The 18,569-nt window shown below is 42.5% G+C and overlaps 3 protein-coding genes across 13 annotated transcripts in view; 1 reads left to right on the top strand and 2 right to left on the bottom strand.

The window, feature by feature from the left end:
* The first annotated feature begins 22 nt into the window (after positions 1-22).
* Positions 23-5,604, top strand: adora2b (adenosine A2b receptor). Its single transcript, XM_077591612.1, has 3 exons — positions 23-78; positions 170-605; positions 3,614-5,604. The coding sequence occupies exons 2-3, from the start codon at positions 268-270 to the stop codon at positions 4,350-4,352; spliced, it is 1,077 nt and encodes a 358-aa protein (XP_077447738.1). The 5' UTR covers positions 23-78; positions 170-267; the 3' UTR covers positions 4,353-5,604.
* On the bottom strand, positions 330-13,104 carry zswim7 (zinc finger, SWIM-type containing 7). Of its 4 annotated transcripts, none has more exons than XM_077591615.1 (6): positions 12,897-13,104; positions 12,128-12,149; positions 11,407-11,509; positions 7,328-7,432; positions 5,856-5,962; positions 330-637 (listed from the first exon to the last, which is right to left on the bottom strand). In XM_077591615.1, the coding sequence occupies exons 1-5, from the start codon at positions 12,970-12,972 to the stop codon at positions 5,858-5,860; spliced, it is 411 nt and encodes a 136-aa protein (XP_077447741.1). In that variant the 5' UTR covers positions 12,973-13,104; the 3' UTR covers positions 330-637; positions 5,856-5,857. The 4 variants fall into 4 exon arrangements, with proteins under 4 accessions (XP_077447741.1, XP_077447740.1, XP_077447739.1 ...); XM_077591614.1 differs by lacking the exon at positions 330-637 and adding an exon at positions 694-1,545; XM_077591613.1 differs by lacking the exon at positions 330-637 and having other exon boundaries at positions 5,205-5,962.
* Positions 13,105-13,601: 497 nt separating this feature from the next.
* The window catches only part of ncor1 (nuclear receptor corepressor 1), a 29,747-nt gene continuing 24,779 nt past the window's right edge, over positions 13,602-18,569 (bottom strand). For 5 of the 8 annotated variants that reach the window (XM_077591604.1, XM_077591606.1, XM_077591610.1 and 2 more), the window contains 10 exons: positions 17,787-18,256; positions 17,564-17,692; positions 17,341-17,489; positions 17,032-17,249; positions 16,824-16,967; positions 16,425-16,570; positions 16,190-16,243; positions 15,903-16,088; positions 15,357-15,533; positions 13,602-14,879 (listed from right to left, as the gene is read on the bottom strand). In XM_077591604.1, the coding sequence (XP_077447730.1) occupies positions 14,656-14,879; positions 15,357-15,533; positions 15,903-16,088; positions 16,190-16,243; positions 16,425-16,570; positions 16,824-16,967; positions 17,032-17,249; positions 17,341-17,489; positions 17,564-17,692; positions 17,787-18,256 (1,897 nt within the window). In that variant the 3' untranslated portion in view covers positions 13,602-14,655. The remainder of the gene's footprint in view (positions 14,880-15,356; positions 15,534-15,902; positions 16,089-16,189; positions 16,244-16,424; positions 16,571-16,823; positions 16,968-17,031; positions 17,250-17,340; positions 17,490-17,563; positions 17,693-17,786; positions 18,257-18,569) is intronic. The other 3 variants (XM_077591608.1, XM_077591605.1, XM_077591607.1) reach the window with 2 other exon arrangements.

Raw genomic sequence — 18,569 nt, forward strand, 5'->3', positions numbered from 1 at the left:
CCCCTCCTTTAGTGCGGCGGAGGAACAAAGTTGTCCCGCACTCGCGGAAAGTCCTCGCTGAGCGATGCTTTCGCAAAGGTAAAGAAAAATCAGCAAAGCTCGGGTAACAAAATGATGATGAAACTTTTTTTCTCTCTCTCTCTCTCTTTCTCTGTCTGTCTCTTTGCAGATGGACAGTTTAGCGTGTCAAAGTTGCGGACTAATAATCCCGGGGACTTGCGTACGGCTTGCACACTCGTAGACACGCGGGTTGTGAGTCCCACGAGAATGAATGACTACCAAGGAATCAAGACGTTTTACATCCTCATCGAAGTGGTCATCGCTCTCTTGTCCATCGGCGGCAACGTGCTGGTTTGCTGGGCCGTGGCCGTCAACAGCACCCTGAAGAACGCCACCAACTATTTCCTGGTGTCTCTGGCCGTGGCCGACATTCTGGTGGGCTGCCTGGCCATCCCCTTCGCCATCACCATCAGCATCGGCATCCGGCTGGACTTTTACGGCTGCCTTTTCCTGGCCTGCTTCGTCCTGGTTCTTACTCAGAGCTCCATCTTCAGTCTGCTGGCCATTGCCATTGACAGATACCTGGCCATCAAAATCCCTCTCAGGTGAGCCAACGCCGTTCCGTTCCAGAACTTCTCTGGGCCAATTTAGTCATCATCGAGGGTATTAGAATAGAAAACATTTGTTTGGTGGGACTGGGCAACCAGATTTTTTTGTCTGATAGTTGTTGTTGTTTTTTTTGTGCTAGTTTTTAGGTGCGCATTTTAATTGGCGATATTTAAGTGACTCCCCCATCTAGTGTTAAAATGCAAACAAAATGTAGGCTGCATTTAAGATTCAAAATGCCCATTTTAATTGGCAATATTTAAGTAACTCCCCCATCTACTGTTAAAATGCAAACAAAATATAGGCTACATTTAAGATTCTTTGGTGGGCTACGCAACCACCGCTCAAAGACAAACTACTGACAGGGTCTCCTTGTACGTGATGCAAAACGAGAAAGACGGTTCCCCGGAGGAAAGCGTCCAGTGTGCGTGAGTGTGTGAGTGTGTGAGTGTCGCCCTTCCCAGGAGGCGTAAACATCTGGCCAGGCTGTTCGTTTCCACTACGAGCATCTGTAAAAACACTTTAAAAGAGAGAATCCTGGCCCCAAATTGTTGCGGACTGCACGCACACCAACACGCATGTGTGTAAACGGAATGTACGGGAGACACACAAGAATCATGGTGTCCTTCTGTAACTTGATCTTATTAGTGGCCATGTGGTCTGGGTGGGGGGCTTTGTAGAGCCTAATATCGTGGCTTTTACCCGAGTAGGAGCAAGTGTTTGCTTGTTGTTGTCAGGGTTGGAGAAAAAAACCTAGAGTTTCGTACCGCTTGCTGACATTATGCTGTAAATTGGCAAAACGATGGTGAATTAGGTTTGATCGTAAATAACTTGTATTGTCAGGGTCATCCATTTGACTATCGAATCATTGGTTGCCATTGATGGAGTCCAAGAGTGCTCGTTGTTTCCTGACAGCTCTGATGTAACTTAACACACCTCCTGATGAAAACAGAGATGAAGATCTAGTTTACTTTTCCTTTCTGCTCGATTCTAAATTGGAACTGAAGCGTGCATGCTGTGTAAATTCTCTAGAATCCTTTGTTTGCCGTGGCTTTACCGAAACCAAACAGTAGTAAATGTTTAATATCATTTTAAGATTAAGGTGCAAAAAAAGGGTGGAGCATTTCTCTGGCGCCAGACTTTTGGAACCTGGAGAATCGCTTGTTAGATTTGTTTGACAAAATGGAGATGTTTGTAAAAATGGTTAGCGTGATGGGGAAATACCGTGACCGGATGATTCGCCTAAAGACGTTTCGCCGACGGCCTGTCCGTCTGTCAAACGTCCGTCGGCGAAACGTCTTTAGGCGAATCATCCGAGTACCGGAAATACGTATATAATGGATGTTAACTGAGGTTCCTTTTATGGAAAGGTTGCTTGTTAAATCAGAATATTTTATCCATTTATGAGCATGTATGACTAATTTTAACAATAGGAACTAAAGACAATGGTCAAAACAAATATCACTTGGCATAGGGTGACAAAATAGAAGAAGAGAAGTAAATTATGGGTAAAAAAAAAAGGAAGAAGATAGCACAGCTAAGTTAGATGGCTGGCGAGCTGTCGTCACGGCACCGCTAATCCGGTGTGATGCCACAGGCCGCTGACAGCTTGTGCCAAGGTGCGGGGGCGGGGGTGATTGCTACAAGTTAGACCAGGGGTCGGGAACCTTTTTGATGGAAAGAGCCATAAACAATTCATATTTTTTAAATATTAATCCTTGAGAGCCATGCTCCGAATTTAAAAGTCAACATACATAAAAATGTGTGCCTTTTTTAAGCCACTTCTCCACTTTTAAAGTACAAAAAGTCTCTGAATTCTTTTGACAACATTGTTACGTTGTTGCTAATCAATGAGTATCAATGAGAATATCCACGCAGAAGAGTGTAACGAAAGGAAAAATTCCATAGTTTCCATATTTTACCTCACAGGTTAGCAGAGAGCCATATGCACCCGTCAAAAGAGCCATATGTGGCTCCCGAGCCATAGGTTCCCTACCCCTGAGTTAGACCAAGAAGGAGAAGAACAGGTGAATGGAACCTTCATGTTTTAAGAGGTGAAGTGGGGGGTGGGTCTTTTGAGTCCCAACTAGGCTCATTTACAGCTATTAGGAAACACACAAGGGGCTAAACCTGCTAATAATTGACAGCCTGAGTAGGAGACAAACTTCCTGCTTATGACTTCACCTTTTTTTTTTTTAAATTGATGTTTCTAAAAAGCTCAAAGCAATCGTGTCAAAATGCTTTTTTTTGTGGCAGGGCCACGTCGTAGGTTTTATTTGGAGGCTCCTTATGTCTCCCAATGTACAGTGAAAGATAAGAACTGGAAATGTTTTATTTTCTTGAACTAAAAAAAAACCAAAAGGACACTTTTGTTAGAAATGTTAATTTTTTTAAAGGGGGAACAGGAAATATTCTTGGACTAGAGATTAGATATTGAAAGTCTTGGGCTAGGATGGTGTGAGAAGCTCTGGAGAATTTTGCTGCTACGTGTGTGTCTGCATGCGTGCGTCTCATCAAGCAAACGTTAACCTGACGTCACGTCAGGAAAGCGCCCGCGGGCGTCACGGGACGCCGCCGAGCCGGACTCCGTATTTGTCCTTTGAGCTCCTGCTGAGGGCGAATAATCGACTTCATTAGATTCTTTCGTCTCAACAGCACGGCTCCTCGGCGACATGAAACGGGGTGGGCTGAGTGGGTTAAATTTGTATGGAGAAAAAAAAAAACAGAACTGACAGTGTGGAAATTTCAGAAAGTCAGGATTTAGTCATTTAAAACTTCCAAAATGTCAAAAATGAATTGTAGGTAAGGTAGCCAAGTGAGGAAATGGGGGTGGGTGCTTTTGCGATGTGGGTTGTTCTCACTTCTGTTTTAGTCACATTTCTACCACATCGTACATAAAAAATGGCCCAACGGCAACGGCGCGTTCCTTCCTCTTTGTCCGCGAGTTTACGCCTGGCGTTCCTCTTTCGGGCTGGCAAAACGAAATAAAGTGACGTTTCCGTCGTAGGTACAAGGAGCTGATGACGGGCAAGACGGCCAGAGAGATCATCGCAATTTTATGGATCCTCTCCTTCGTCATCGGGCTGGTCCCTTTCTTCGGCTGGAACATCAAGCGCTCCAGTTGCGGCGACGTCGACGACGACGACTCCACGTCGGACAACGCCACGGAGGCGGGTCCGAAAAGCGGCGGCGGCGCGCGTTCGCTCCTCGGGAGCTGCGAGCTCAGGTGTTTCTTCGAGAGGGTGGTGGACATGGAGTACATGGTCTACTTTAATTTCTTCGTTTGCGTGCTGCTGCCGCTCCTCATCATGCTGGGCATCTACATGAAGATCTTCACGGTGGCCAGGATGCAGATGAGGCAGATCGAGCTCAAGTGCGTGGCCAACGGGGACAGCCAGCACCACGGCCTTCTTCAGCGGGAGATCCGCGCCGCCAAGTCGCTGTCCATCATCGTGGGGCTCTTCGCCATCTGCTGGCTGCCCGTCCACATCCTCAATTGCCTCACGCTCTTCTACCAGGACCTGCACAAGCCCGTGGAGGTCATGTACCTGGCCATCATTCTGTCCCACGCCAACTCGGCCGTCAACCCCGTCATCTACGCGTACCGCATCCAGGACTTTAGAACCACCTTCCACAAGATCCTCAAACGGCACGTGCTGTGCCGCAAAGAGGAGCTCGACGTCGGTTCCAACGGAAGCAGGCGTGCAAGGGGCCAGCTCCGCGTGACCGGAGACGCCCTGCTGTAGACCGCCCACCGCCGGCGGGGTATATGACGGCCTACGCGGGATCCGGGAATCAAACTTTGCTTCTCAGAAGGATCCGTCGTGGCTTCGCGTTAACGCTAACTGGACTGCGAATGGGGTCCAAACTTCGAAAACGCTATTTATCGTTGCCAATCAGCCTTGATGGAACTACGAGAGCCCTCTTTTTTATATACACTTGAGTCGAAGTGCAAGGTTTTATTTATTATCGGGATGTATCTTTGTGAATGTGAACAAGTCTTGGGGAGTCGGGACCTGTACTACTTGTGGACCTCAATAGGTACAATGCAAGTACTTGTACACTGCGCTTATTTTTGTTCTCTTTCCACAAAGTTTCTTAAGTCTTGACAGGGAACGAGACTATTTTAAAAACTACATCACATTTTGGGTCATGTAGGCCACATTATAGCCTGCCAATACATTGCTTTTATGAATGTAAAGGTTTTTTTTCATTGCTACTAATTGTAAAAAGTAATGGGGGTTTTTGAGTGTAGGTTTTAAAAGGTCTTTTGAGTTATTTGCCTCTTATTGCCACCTTAATGTAGAGAATATAAAATCAGTAATCAAATATCCCCCAGCCTATTCACACTACTGTCATTTAGTATACAAGTGTAGCCGACATGACCCAAAATCTGCATAAGCTCTAAGTTATAGTAATTGTTTTTTTTTATGATTAACTTATATATAAATAAACATTGATAAATACAAACAAAACAATACTACAATGCGCCATGTGCACAGCTCTGATCGAATTCTAAATTATTTGGCAAGAAGAAAGTTGGCGCTGTTAAAACTATAAAGCCAAAACGTCAAAGAGATCGACATGCCACTTGCTTGTTATCAATCATTTCTTTCGTTGATATTTCAAGGCTTCAAAAATAAACATGCCTCCTATCTTTGTGTGCCAGCTGACTTTTCTCAAGGGCTAAATACATACTATAGTACATTCCAATGGAGATATCTCTACTCTATCTGCACTGTAATGTGGAGTTCTCTTGTTAACTAATGTCTAAAAAAAAATATGTACACAGGTGTCATGCTTTTTTTTTGTTTACAAGATGTTTGTCTGGTGACCTAAATATATATTTTTGGTATGACATCAACAGATATGTTAATCCAAAACAGTTTCCCCACCCCAGCATCTGTCGCCTTTGTGTCATGATTCAACTTGAAGTGCAATCTTGGTGTGAGTACAGTCAAATAGTTTGTGAATAAAAGCCATGTTTCTATTGTTCAACATTATTATCTTATTTCTATGGCAGCAAGTGCATAAGAAAAGCATGTTGACAGACAAAACAAGCTTTTCAAAGGGAAGAATAAACATTTACTAGCATGGAGGGTCTCACTGTTTCCCAACCAAGATGCTAAAAATAAAGTGTGGTTGAGCAGATGTTTCCCTGGAAACACAACTTCTGAACTCTTTAAGGGAAGCTAAAAGTGATCAAAAGATCATCTCCAGCATCCGATTGGAAGGAAAGTAGCACTCACAGTCACAAAGTCCCCGTCAGCAACGCCGTCATCTGCTCGTCCGACACACTCTGCTTGTGAGTCACGCCCATGGCCTCGCACAGGTAGACGGCCAGAATGTGTTTGCACTGCAACAAAAGAGGACGGCGGTCACGTCAAAGTCGCTCCAACGCCAGAGACGACAGAGAGAGACCTCGAGTCAAATGAGTAAGCGAGCGTCACGCTATGACAGCTCTGACCTTTGTCAAATGTTTCCTTCTTTCTTTACAATGAACGTCTCAACGCAACAAAAAAGAACAGAGCACTGCTTGTGACATTGAACTTGACTCTTGGGCACCAAATCAAATGTGTAACTATTTACTTCACGCTTGCTTCATGTTTATTGCCCGGAGCTATTTTCAATGGGGATGAAAATATCAGAAGGCCAATACCTTGAAACATTAAAAAAAAATCTCATTTAGACTGTTATCAGAAGATGATGATTCCAAGATAGTGGATGATCTTTAAAACCTCCAGACTACTGAGAGACTGTGCGGTAACCTCAGTCTCAGTCTCCAGAAGGTTCCCACCTTGTGGACTTTCTGTGTGTGGCTCCAGTTTTTTTACCTAGATCTACAATGTCTTGTGTGTCTTGTGTTTGTCTTGCTACTGCAACCAAGAAATTTCCCGAATACGGGATGAAATAAAATTCTAATCTAATCTAATCTATTCTATTCTAATCTAATCTAATCACATAATTATGGTTTATTTCCGTTTTAATGAATTCAATAATGTTCCTCTTTAACATTTTGTGTTTGGCTCCAGTTTTTTTACCTAGGTCTACAATGTCTTGTGTGTTTTGCAACCAAGAAATTTCCCAAATACGGGATGAAATAAAGTTCTAATCTAATCTAATCTTTATCTAATCTAATCTAATCTTTATCTAATCTAATCTTTATCTAATCTAATCTTTATCTAATCTAATCTTTATCTAATCTAATCTTTATCTAATCTAATCTGTATCTAATCTTTATCTAATCTTTATCTAATCTTTATCTAATCTAATCTAAATCTAATCTAATCTAATCATATCATCATAGTTTATTTCAGTTTTAATTAATTCAATAATGTTCCTCTTTAACAATTTATCACTTCATTTTTTTTTTAAAGCAAAAAAAATATATTTTTAGAAATCTGATTTTGCACATTAAAGGGTTAAAGCGACAGAGTTGAACAGCACCATGACCCCGACATAACCTCCTCGCAAAACATCTGCAGAACACATTTCACTGTCTGCATTGTCTCATTTCCAACAAAATTGTCTGTAGTGTTTTTTTTTTCGTTTTTTCACAGGATGCACACCCCGAGTGATGAGACACAATGGTTGAAAAACAGTTTGGCGCCTCAACACAAACCGAGCGCTGGCCCGTGATGTATATCACGTGTGCATTCCTGGGTGGAATAAACAGAGGCATCAGGAAATGAACGTGTTTGCCTTCCCGTGAGATTCTCACCAGCAGGCTCTCATTCCTCTTCAGCACTTTGTAGGCAAAGGCGGGACACGGACAGAAGTGGCAGGATGCGAAGCAAGTGTACAAAGTCCCAGAGCCGCCCGTGACCTGCAACAAAAATCAAGCAATGGCGTGTGAGCGACCCAACGTTTCTCGCTGGCTGCAAGTTCATCTTCAGAAAATTCTACATTGCTGCCCATATTTGGATGCTCAAAGATAACCACAGTGTAGTCAAGGTTCACTGAACACAATACAAGTATGGAAAGGCACCGAGATAAACATATTTTATTGCATCCCAGTGGCCCCTAAACTCCAGGCTTGACTGAATGTCGGCAACAAAAATAACTCAATGGGGAGCTTTGAAATTTGAAACGGTGATTTTGTCATTTCGTTGAATGATCGCAAACAACAAAAAGCGGTCAGAGGCGAAGGCGCGGCTTCACGAAATGCAATTATAGGAGAAAAACGGCCATCATTACAGAAAGCCAAACGACATATCTAGTTTTAAAGTTGAATGCTTGGATTACTGAGCTGTTGGGAATTCAGACAGAGGTTTCAAGTTACCATTTTAAATCGTGTTCCACAGACACCACTTTTCCACTCTCGATATCGATTTCAATAAACGGCGATGCCATGTTTTTTTTTAATACTAAATGACTACGCGCTCACTTTAATGTAGCGTAATTGCTATCGCGGCTTGGTCAGACACTGCATAGCTCTTTGTCTACCAAAGACGTCCCACGTATTTGAAAGGGCATGACCGGCAAATAAACAAACACGCATTCGTTGATGAACTCATTTTAAGGGTAAATTCACAGCAGAAGGATTAAAAAGAGTCATGATGACATCATTTAGTCATCATATAGCGGTATTGGTGCCACGGTAGTTTTAAAACGCCAAAAATGAAAAATTTGAAAACCCAATTTTTAAAAGGCCTTGGACCAAAAAGTACCTGCTGGCAAGCACAATCAATTCTTGACATGATAATGAACACGTCCTGGGATGCTAGAAGAGGCGCCATTATTTCACAACGCTCCCATTAATTACTGTCCGGTGACCTGCAGAGGTATCAAGATCTCGTTTTTCCAACGTGGCACTGCTTTATAAATCAAGGCCATGAGAAACAATGACCCAGACTAAGAAGACGGGCGAGCGAGACAGGAAGATGCAGTAAATCTGTAAAAACTAAGTCAGGAAACGCTAGAAAAAGTAGTTGGAAACCACCTCGCACTGGGGGTTCTGTTTGTTCACCCCTAGCGTGCCCCGTCACGTGGCTTTGGCGGGCCTCGTGCGGGAAAGCTTGGCAGTTTATCCCTTCAAACTGCCCGGGTCTGGCAGGAGGCCCACACGCATCAAGCGCGGCCATTGAGTCGCCACGGAGCGCGGGGATCGGCGAGCGTTAAAGCCTCGCTAAAGTTCCGGCTTTGTTTGTCCGGGGGTCAAAATTGGACTCTCGTGGAATACTTGTTGGCTCAAGGGACAGGATGTTGGACGTCTCCCTCTTCGCCAGAAGCGAAAGACAAAAAGGGGATTCGAGGAAGATCCGCTAAAAAAAGTCAGAATTTTCTAGCCCAAAGAATTTAGTAGTTCATGGCAACCGGGAGAAAAAGTTGAATTGTGCCAAATCCAAACTCCGTTGGTATCGATGAGGGGTAGGGAACCTATGGCTCGGGAGCCATATGTGGCTCATCTGATGGGTGCATGTGGCTCTTCGCTAACCTGTGAGGTAAAATATGTATTCAAACTGCTGGTGACAGAGCCGAGTCCCGAATGAAACAATAGGAGCGTCACGTTGGCACTATGGCGCTCACACTTCCTCTAACATCAATCATCTTTTTTTTTTTCATTAGACTTTTCTGCATGCATATTTTCATTGATTAGCAACTGGGTAACAGTGTTGTCAAAACAATTCATTTATAGTACTTTAAAAGTGGTAAAATTACCCCCCAAAAAATCACATCTCATTTTCACATTTTTACTCTTAAATTTTGAGTATGGCTCTCAAGGAATAAAATTTGAAAATAGGAATTGTTTATGGCTCTCTGTGTCAAAAAGGTTCCCGACCCCTGGTATAGATTGACTTCCCAAAAAAAAAAGATGGACAGGTTTCCTTCTATTCTAAGAACTTTAACATCAGATCTTTTAAAGCCTAGTAAGAATAAATTGAATATCTCCAGCTTTTAAATGGCAGTGGATGAGTTCATTTGAAGTAATTCTATTGGAGGAAAAACACAGACAACAAGCATTTACTTCCTTACGGATTATGAAAATAAGCCACTTAAGTGCTAATTCTGCTCTCATGGTCACACGTTGACATTCAAGGGTTGGGAAAGTACGCCTTTCAAGAAGTGCAGAGATACTATCCAAGTGCTCAGGTGTGTGTATGTGTGTGTGTGTGTGTGTGTGTGTGTGTGTGCCACAAATACACATGTCCTTCAACTGTACAACAAAGGCACAGAAATGAGATCTCAGGCTGACCCGAAACTCTATTAAAGTCTTCCCAAAACAAAAGACAATGCATTTCTACATTTGGCAGCATTGTATTTTCGAGTCCACCCATGGCTTTTAGGAGGAGGAGAAGGAGTGGACAGGAAATTTGGGTCACAATGACCACGACCACAACCACAACCGCAACGGTTTTGCCTTCTGCTTTTCCTCCCTTTTATTCTCTAACGAGATCATTAGTAGTCCTCTGTGACTGCATATGCACTGATAACATTTGTCCTAGGTCGACAATTGTTATTCGATGCAGCAAAACAAGTAATAAGTTTCATTTATTTGCTGAACATTATTTGGCGGGGGACCGTCTGCAATAAGATGGCCTGTAATACCAGAAAAAAAACTAACTATAAAAGAATAAATGACTAAAAACAGGAAGACTACTTTCTACATGATAGTACTGAATGTTGTACCATTGCCTCATTGAATAATAAAAAAATCTGAGTAGTAAAACATCACATTTGCACGCATTAGAAAACGAGAATGCATTAGTAGGCCAATGAACAATTATTCGTCCCTCAGATCTGTTCACAGGAAATGACCAACGTAATGATGGTTTAAATTCTATTTCAATATTTGATTCAGAGCCAGAGGAGCCCGCAGGAGTACTTCCGGAAAATCACTGTACACATTACTTCCAATGATGTTTTGATTCCTTGGTGTTTTCACGTGCCTTCTTAAAAAAGTTATCAATGGAAAAAGAACAGAAGTTTGACAAAGCTAAAGTCCTACAAAAACATCTTTTATCTGCAAACTGTCACTGTCTTTGAGTGTGTTATTGTACATTGCATACTGTATACATTAGACATAATCCAAAAGACGATAAGAGTCGTGTCAGACGGGCTCTAACGTTATTCGGCTCCAAATGACGCAAATACTTGAATCGACTCAAAAGGGGAAAAAAAGCCTAGACAATTCTGTGAATCCGTTCAAAAGAGAACGCAACGCGTTTCTGGATTTCCCAGCAATTTCTGGACGGCTACAGAAGTGGATTGCGCACAATTCTATCATTCTACATTATGCCAACAAATTGTTTTTTCGTTTGTTTGTTTTCCTAAAAAAAAGGCAGCTGTGATGACTATCATGCACCGATAACATTTGTTTCTTGGAATTAAATAGGGCTAACGTTCATTCACATGTAATAAAAAATGTTCTCCTGTGGTGAAGGTCTAAAATGTTAAATTAGGGTATCTTGAATGCTCATTTTTACCTGGTGCTGTTTTACCAGTACTTTTCTTATCTACACATTTTTACACATTGTGCCTTATCTGTAACAATATTTGGACATCATTTCCTCATTAGCTAATATTTGCACAAGATCTCTCTCAACAAAAATGTTAAACTCGCAAATTAGTAGCTGTCAATTTTTGCTCAGCGAGATAAATGTCCAATGCATTTTGATAAATGTTCATTCGCTCCTAGGAGTGAAAATTGATTAGACGTGTATAGACGTCAAAGGCAGCCAATGAGTGAATGGCTTGAAATAAAAAAAAATGGAAGCATGCTGCAAAAAAAAATACATGTCTTAAGAGAAAGTTCTTAAATGGCAATTGTAGTCTAAATATCCGAATAGCGAGGGCTACCTGGAAGGTTTTGCGTCCACTGGGCGAGGACAGGCAGGTGACTGAACGCTGGTCAACCAGATCCAGGGCTTGGACTGCACTGGGCCCAAAAACAAACTTCAGCCTGACAAACCAAGAAGAAAAAGTCAGAGAGACAATGATATCAGAGTTAATTTTATACGCCAATCCACCACTAATTAGACTCAAATTCTTTTGAATACCAGCATGTAGTTTAGTCCATTTTTTTCTATTAAAAGATACTTTCTTCCGAAACATATTTAGTCTCACTTGTGGGAAGTTTTACTCATGTTTCAGAAAATGATGAACAACAGCCAAACCAAAGTACGCTGACTAACGGAAAGGATGTGGCTTCTCACCCAGGCAGTGAGCATCAGTTCACTGACAAAAAGTTCACCACTATGCTGGGAACTTTTTGCTATAAGCATCAGTGTGACCGTGCTTACTCATAAGACCTTTTGGGGGAATATTACGTTGTTGTTGTTGTTTTTTTGTACACAAAATAAATGGCACTCAATTGGCGAGACCAAATCGAATCTGTTCTACGTTATAAATTCTGATCTTTTCATTTAAAACTGTCGGTCCACAGAAGCAAATAGGACAAGCATGCCAACATCGACACTGAGGATGTTCTGGAAGCTTTTATGTCAACCAGCATCTGGTTATCTGGAAACAGACACTGAACTGGAAATGCTTTGTGATGGGAAGAAAGATTAGTACTTACGCAATCAGCAAGTCATCAGGTACTGCAAAAGACAAATGGGAAAATAATAAGATTGTTATTCATTTTATCATCTAAAAATCATTCAACCATGCACAGGTTACTCATTCAACTCATTGTCTGCCATTGAAGACGTTAGACGTCCAAACTAGCACCATCTATGGCAATGAAACATGAGCCAGTCAGGCCTAAGTTTAAATTAATAGTATACTATGATTTTTTTTAATCAACTTTAGAGTGTAATTGCAGGCCAGAACCTGCGTATTTCTGATTTTACTCTAGTTTTTATCAATCATGAAATTACATTTGACCAGACAACTTGACCAAGGCGTGGCATTATCACTATTATTATAGGTAAAAAATAAACCTACATCTATTTTCATCATCCATTATCACGTTGTGTATACAATCACCTATCTGCGAGGATAGTTCCAAAACATGCCACAAGAGGGCATGCGGAGTTTGAATCACAACAACGGTTAAATATCCCTGATCGCAGGTGTGCAGCACAAAATTGGGCATCTGTGTTTGCAGTTATGGAACTATAATTATAATTGCGGAATGAATTTAGACATGCATGAGTCGGAAACGTAACGAGATCGCGTCCTAACACTGCAAACATTAAAATATATATATATTTAAATGTTAGTTGTATTTGGTTCACGTCTGAAATGTTTGAATGAATTCTGATCCAAACATACACAATTTTCCGTCTTTATCAAAAACGCACAAAAAACATTAATGGTGTTTTGTTTGCCAAACGTCAACTTACTTTGAGCAGTTTCACTGTATATTTTCCGGATATCTTTGAAAAGCTGTTCGGCCACTGCAGGCAACACAGCAGGCATTTTTTCCTCAGGATGTTTAAGGAAGTGCTCAAACGCAAACCAGCCAATCAGGAGTGTTCTGTAGTCAAATACTTCCGGCTACATGTGACGTCATTTTTTGCTTGCATTAAAAAAATAAACAATTTTATTGGGAAGTTGCTTAAAACAAAATTATGAAACCGAATTTTGTAATGGATTGACAACTTTCTGCCATTGACGTGTTCGCTTTCCATTTGTAGAACATAAAAATTTATATTTCAACATCATTAGGTCGTTTTTCAGTGGTGGATAAAAGAGCCACTTTATTAATTATTCTGAAATTTTGTAGTAGGCAACTATGTATAAGACATTCTGCCACACAGAAATTGCATTTCAACATTAAAAAAATGAAGTTTTCAAGTTTGATTTCAAAAGGAAGAAAAAGTGGGCTTTTAGCCCTAAAATAAAATAATTTTCCAGCTTCAAGTAGTCTTTCGAGTCAAATTCAAGTAACTAAACATTTTCTGCCAATGCCATTGTAAACAATCATTCATTAAAAATGGACACAAAACAATCTATGGAAACTGTTATAAAATAAACACCAACTTTATCAAAACATCACATCACAAGAAGGAACTGAGTAAACCGAATTGGAAGGTAAAATTAAAATCTAAAGGTTTGCAAGTGTATTTTATTCCCCAATTTACCTTCATGGAAACAGAATTACCACAGCGTGGAATTCTAATGATAACATTGTACCATGTACTCACAACTACAGTGATTAAGCAACGATCGCAAAATGTTCTGTGAGTAGAAAGAACATCAAATATGGCCAGATTACTTTTGAATACATCAACAGACAGCGGGTAGTATTCCTGTTATTGATGGCTATGAAGCAAAAAAATGCAATAACAAAACAACCGCCATCCACCCCTCCAAAGTTGCCTATTGTTTGGTAAAAGTGGGTCAATCTGGAAAGATAGTCAACAGTTTCAATTGTTGCATAAAAGTATTAAAAATGGTATCAGGGAAGTAAATACAAATATCAAATACCAAGGAAGAATATCTCTGAATTTGTTAAAGCTGCCTTTTTTAATCTCAAGCCATGAGGCCTGGTAAATCATCAAAGGGGGAGGAAGAGTGCAATACACAATTAAGACAGACTTAAATTGACATTTTAGGGAAGACCAAAACTGTTTCAAGGTTGAGCAGTGCACTGCAACGTGTATATGGACAACAAGAACTTGCCCGTTTGAGGTGTGCGTGGTGGGGGAGGAGCCTGGGAAAGACCACCTGTGGCGTTTTTGATTAGCACTGAAAGTGGATCAATTATAAAGCGACATTAAAATAAGAAATAATCACGTTAAGAAAAAACACAGCAAAATGGTTATTCTATTTACATACAATGACTTTTTTTTTCATGAATTATAGCTTTGCAGAAATGAAGACACTTTGTACATTTCAGATTCACTATATCACAAGTCACCGCCTCAATCGGGTTTGAATTCCTCTCGAGACCGGAACGAGCGGTTCCGAACCAAAGAGCGGGTCTCGTTCCGGAGAGCCCAGTCTGTCGCCGTGTCGTGTATGCTTAGCTTACAGCTAGGGGGCGCCGTAGCACCGGAAAGGAATTGGACGCCGCCCTGTCGACTTGGACACGTTGGGAGCGGGTGGAAGAAATGCAGCTCTCTCGGCTCTCTGTTCATCCCCTCTCTCGCGGCGGGCTCAGTCGTCGCTGTCCGACAGGGCCTCGTATTGCTCCGACAGCAGAGATTGCCACACGCGCTGCTGGCCCGTTGGAGCTCCGGCAGGAAGCGACTGCTGCTGCGGCGGAGGCGGCGGTTGCGGTTGCTGCTGCTGGCTCTGTACCGAAGGGGACGATACGGAGGTGGGTGGCGTGGTGCTCATTATGCGCATGGTCAGTGGGTTGTAAGGGAACTGCATGGAGCCTGGAAAGAAATTTAAAAAGCTATGTTAAGCATGCACTAAACCGTGACCGGACGTTTGGTCGCCCGGACCCAAACAACCGGCGACCAAACGTCCGGCGACCAAAAATCCGGCGACAAAACAAGGTAAAACAACACGGTCTACGCATCAATAAAAGCCAACAATGGCCCTGAGTGGACATGTGAGTGTATAAGAGTTTGTATGTACATGCGTTGTCCCTTTAAGAAGCGACGTCAGTCAGGGTCTTAACAAGTTCTCCAACAAAACACAATAAAAGTACGGGAAATTTGGAGCTTTTCTTTAGCCTAATAATTACTGGGGCATTAAGTATTACTAAATAATAATTTGCAGTTTGTATTTAGGGAATTTGAGCAACAATTTTAAATGGTAATTATCAATAACCTTCCGGGCGACCAAACGTCCGAGTACCGCACTAAACTACCCAAATCCCTCTTTTTGAATAGGAATGGTCGACCAACCTGCAGATGAGGGTCTGTCATCCCAACTCCATTGGGACTGGGCTTGTGCTTGTCTGTGATAGTCTCCCTCGGAGTGAACCGATGACACCGATGAGGGGCGATCGCCTCCCGAGTAGGTCTGACCCAGGTTTGGAGATTTGGATTTACGGTTGCTGACTTTGCCCTGCTTCTGCTTCACTGTGGGTGTGGTAAATAAGCAACGTTAACATTTGAAGTCATGAAAGTGTGCACCGCACACTAGGAAATGCATTTCTGCCAGAATATAAAATGAAGGTGCCCGTTTTATATGTAATACTTGAATGTATTCAACCAGCCAATTGTTTAATTATTAACAGAATGTTTTTTTCCCAATTGTTAAGTTCTATCCATGTAAAATAATGTTGTAATGTTACAATAATTTAACTGGCAATAGACGTCCAACCCATTTAAAGTGGGAGAGCAGGCAGAAATGAAACAAATGTTAATCCGCTGCCACCCTACTAGTTCAAAAGAATTCTACCATTTCAAGAGTTGACTTTTTAAGAGGCACGTGTTTTGGGTGCCTACCTATGCTGGGTGACGGATTAGACTCCTGCCGGATGTCGGTGTTCGTGTTGGAGGTGTTGCCGATGGCACCTTGGTGCTCCTCCGCTCTGTCCTCCAAGTTACCCATTAAGGCTTTACGGATTATGTCTTCAAGGCCCAGATTACTGGCTGGGTCACTGAAGGAGTGGTTCCGAGGGTTAATGCTGCCTAGAGAGGGCAAGACAACACACCAAGACACATCATTTTGAGCCAAGTTCCCATCCACCACATAGACATTATTGGCCGTTTTTGACGGCGCCACAACTTACCAGAGCTTGTAACAGCAGGCAAATTGAAAATCTCTGTCCCTGGTTGAGCATTTCCTACAAAAAAAAATATTGAGCTGTTGAAAATCACAAAATGCGATCTCCGAGTAACTACAGGGTTAAGGATCTTGAAAATGAGACTAGACAGAGGGATAGGGTTGATGACGCACGTAAACGACCTTGAGTGCATGCATTATAGTTTAAGCCAAAAGAAAGAAAGAAAGAAAGCCCCACTTACCAACATCAGAATCACCAACACCAGAGGTGGAGTTCAACTTACGAAAGATCTCTTGCTTTTTGGATTTCACCATGGGTGAGGTGTTCTCTAATTTGGTGAAGAAGGAGGGCAGATAACTGACGCTGCCCGGGGACCGTGAGTCATTCCTTCAATTCAACAAAAAGATCGTCCACATTCAAAAGTAGCAACAATATTCATTACGAAAACAAACCAAAATACATGCGCAATGACAAGTGAAATCAACTACACACAAACAGGACTATTTAGGATCAAATTTCCTTATCAAACTTTCTTTTAGATGGATTGGTGTCCAAAATATGGTCTGTTATCATTTTAAAATCACTTGCGATAGTATTTCATAGCGCCTTCAAAGTCGCGCACTTAGTAATAAAAAAATACCTGATCTCGGAGCTGTCAACTTCTCGCCTTTGCGATACAGCCCCACCGCTCTCCTGTTTTTCCAAGCCTTGGTAGCTCTGTGGCGGTGAGATGGGTTCGTAGTTCTCCATCTGCCTCCCGCCTCTCTCCGGAGACTTACCAGGCCTGGACGGGAGAGAACGAGCGATAACTTTGTCTGGCCAAGATGATTGGACGATCGCGTCCTTACCTGGATCTGGCTTTGTCTGTGGCGTTCTCCGGGGAAACCCTGCTAGGGGGGCGGTGATGATGTGAGGCCTGGATTTGACTCTCGGGGCTGTAGCGACTGGGCGCCTTGGCTCGACTTGACGAAGACGCATGTGGCATCGCGTTCTGGAATGTGCTAGAGGCCGAGGACGAAACTGGGGGAGGCTCTTGATTTCGGGCAAAGTCCTGGGTTATGATATGCTGCGTAGCAAAAGGAGACCAGGCCAAAAAGCGGGTCACTTTTTATCTTGTTTATCCGGTTTCCAGCGCGTCAGAGGCATTTATATCTTACCGAAATATGGTCCGCCAAAGTCATGACCCGGTGCGTCTTGGGGATTTGGGAGTAACCGTCGGCCTGGGATGAGGGAGGCTGCTGGGAACTGGGCTGTGTTGGCTCCGCTGAAGACCGGTATCGACTCATGTCGTAAGCCCGCATGCCAGCTGCAACCAGGGTCCAAACATAAATGCGATGCCAGTCGGCCCGAGTTGGGTAATGCAAAATACGCCAATATTACCAACTGCACCCATACCTGCTATCTGTTGCCCTTCGTCCACTTTATCCTGCTGGGAATGTACTGGGGAGCTAGCAGGACTTATCGCTTCAATGGCACCTGCGCTAGGATTGTCATATCTATTTGACGACACTGGAGAAGAAATAAGAAAAACGTTTAGTCTACTAATAACTAAAATGAGTGTTATAGAGTTTTCAATGCATACGACAAACTGATATGTACTCACAACTATTTGAGGAGTCGGAGCTTTGAGAGCTTCGCTCTCGGGAGTCCTTTTCTGGGGCGATTTGTTGGGTGATGAGGACGTCAATGAAATTAGAAAGAACTATAGTGGTTTTTCCACGGGTCCGAAGCTCTTCTTCAATGCGGGACTTTGATGATTGAGCTCCTTTGTCTTTCCCCTCAGTGTACGCTGGGTGAGGTTTCCCACCTGGGAGTGCCATAGCACCATAAGGCACCGCTCGCCTGTCTGGCTCCTGCTGCTGCTGCTGCTGCTGTTCCGAGATTCCGGCGGCTCTCCGAGCTCCCGAAGACAATTCCTCATCGCGTTCGTCCCGTTTGTTCTCCTTTACTTTGGCCAAATCCACAGGTGGAGCAGATGCGGCAATATCCACCAAAGCAGCCAGCGCGTCCGCCGCAGTACTGTAGCGCGAGTTGCTTTGGGATGTTGATGTTGCGGCTGCTGCTGAATGCGGCCTAAAATAAAAAAACATCAAGAATATTTCTCAGAAACCTTTGAGTCACAATACAAAAAAAAGTGTTAGCAACAATAAGTGACTCGTTTGTCCTAAAAAGCATCTAATCGCAATTAAAATAGATCAAAAGTATCAGTTCTGCAAGATATAAAGGCTTACTGTTTTTACCTACAATTTGGCAGATTTGTTTTCATGTCAAAGGGGAAAAATTAACTCACTGAAAAATGTTTTGACTTGATTTTTTTCCAGAGCATTACTAAACCTATTGTTTCATTCTTCAGATACACTATGGCCAAGCCACTAGACGTCATTAA

This window comes from Stigmatopora argus, chromosome 22 (assembly GCF_051989625.1).
Source record: "Stigmatopora argus isolate UIUO_Sarg chromosome 22, RoL_Sarg_1.0, whole genome shotgun sequence".
Taxonomy (NCBI): Eukaryota; Metazoa; Chordata; class Actinopteri; order Syngnathiformes; family Syngnathidae; genus Stigmatopora; species Stigmatopora argus.

Coding starts and splice junctions, on each gene's coding strand:
- zswim7 (XM_077591615.1), bottom strand. CDS start 12,972: ATGCCTGCTGTGTTGCCTGCAGTGGCCGAACAGCTTTTCAAAGATATC. Junction 11,510..12,127: donor CCTGATGACTTGCTGATTGC/GTAAGTACTAAT, acceptor TTGGTTTGTCAG/GCTGAAGTTTGTTTTTGGGC. Junction 7,433..11,406: donor GTGGACGCAAAACCTTCCAG/GTAGCCCTCGCT, acceptor TTTTTGTTGCAG/GTCACGGGCGGCTCTGGGAC.
- adora2b (XM_077591612.1), top strand. CDS start 268: ATGAATGACTACCAAGGAATCAAGACGTTTTACATCCTCATCGAAGTG. Junction 606..3,613: donor GCCATCAAAATCCCTCTCAG/GTGAGCCAACGC, acceptor TTTCCGTCGTAG/GTACAAGGAGCTGATGACGG.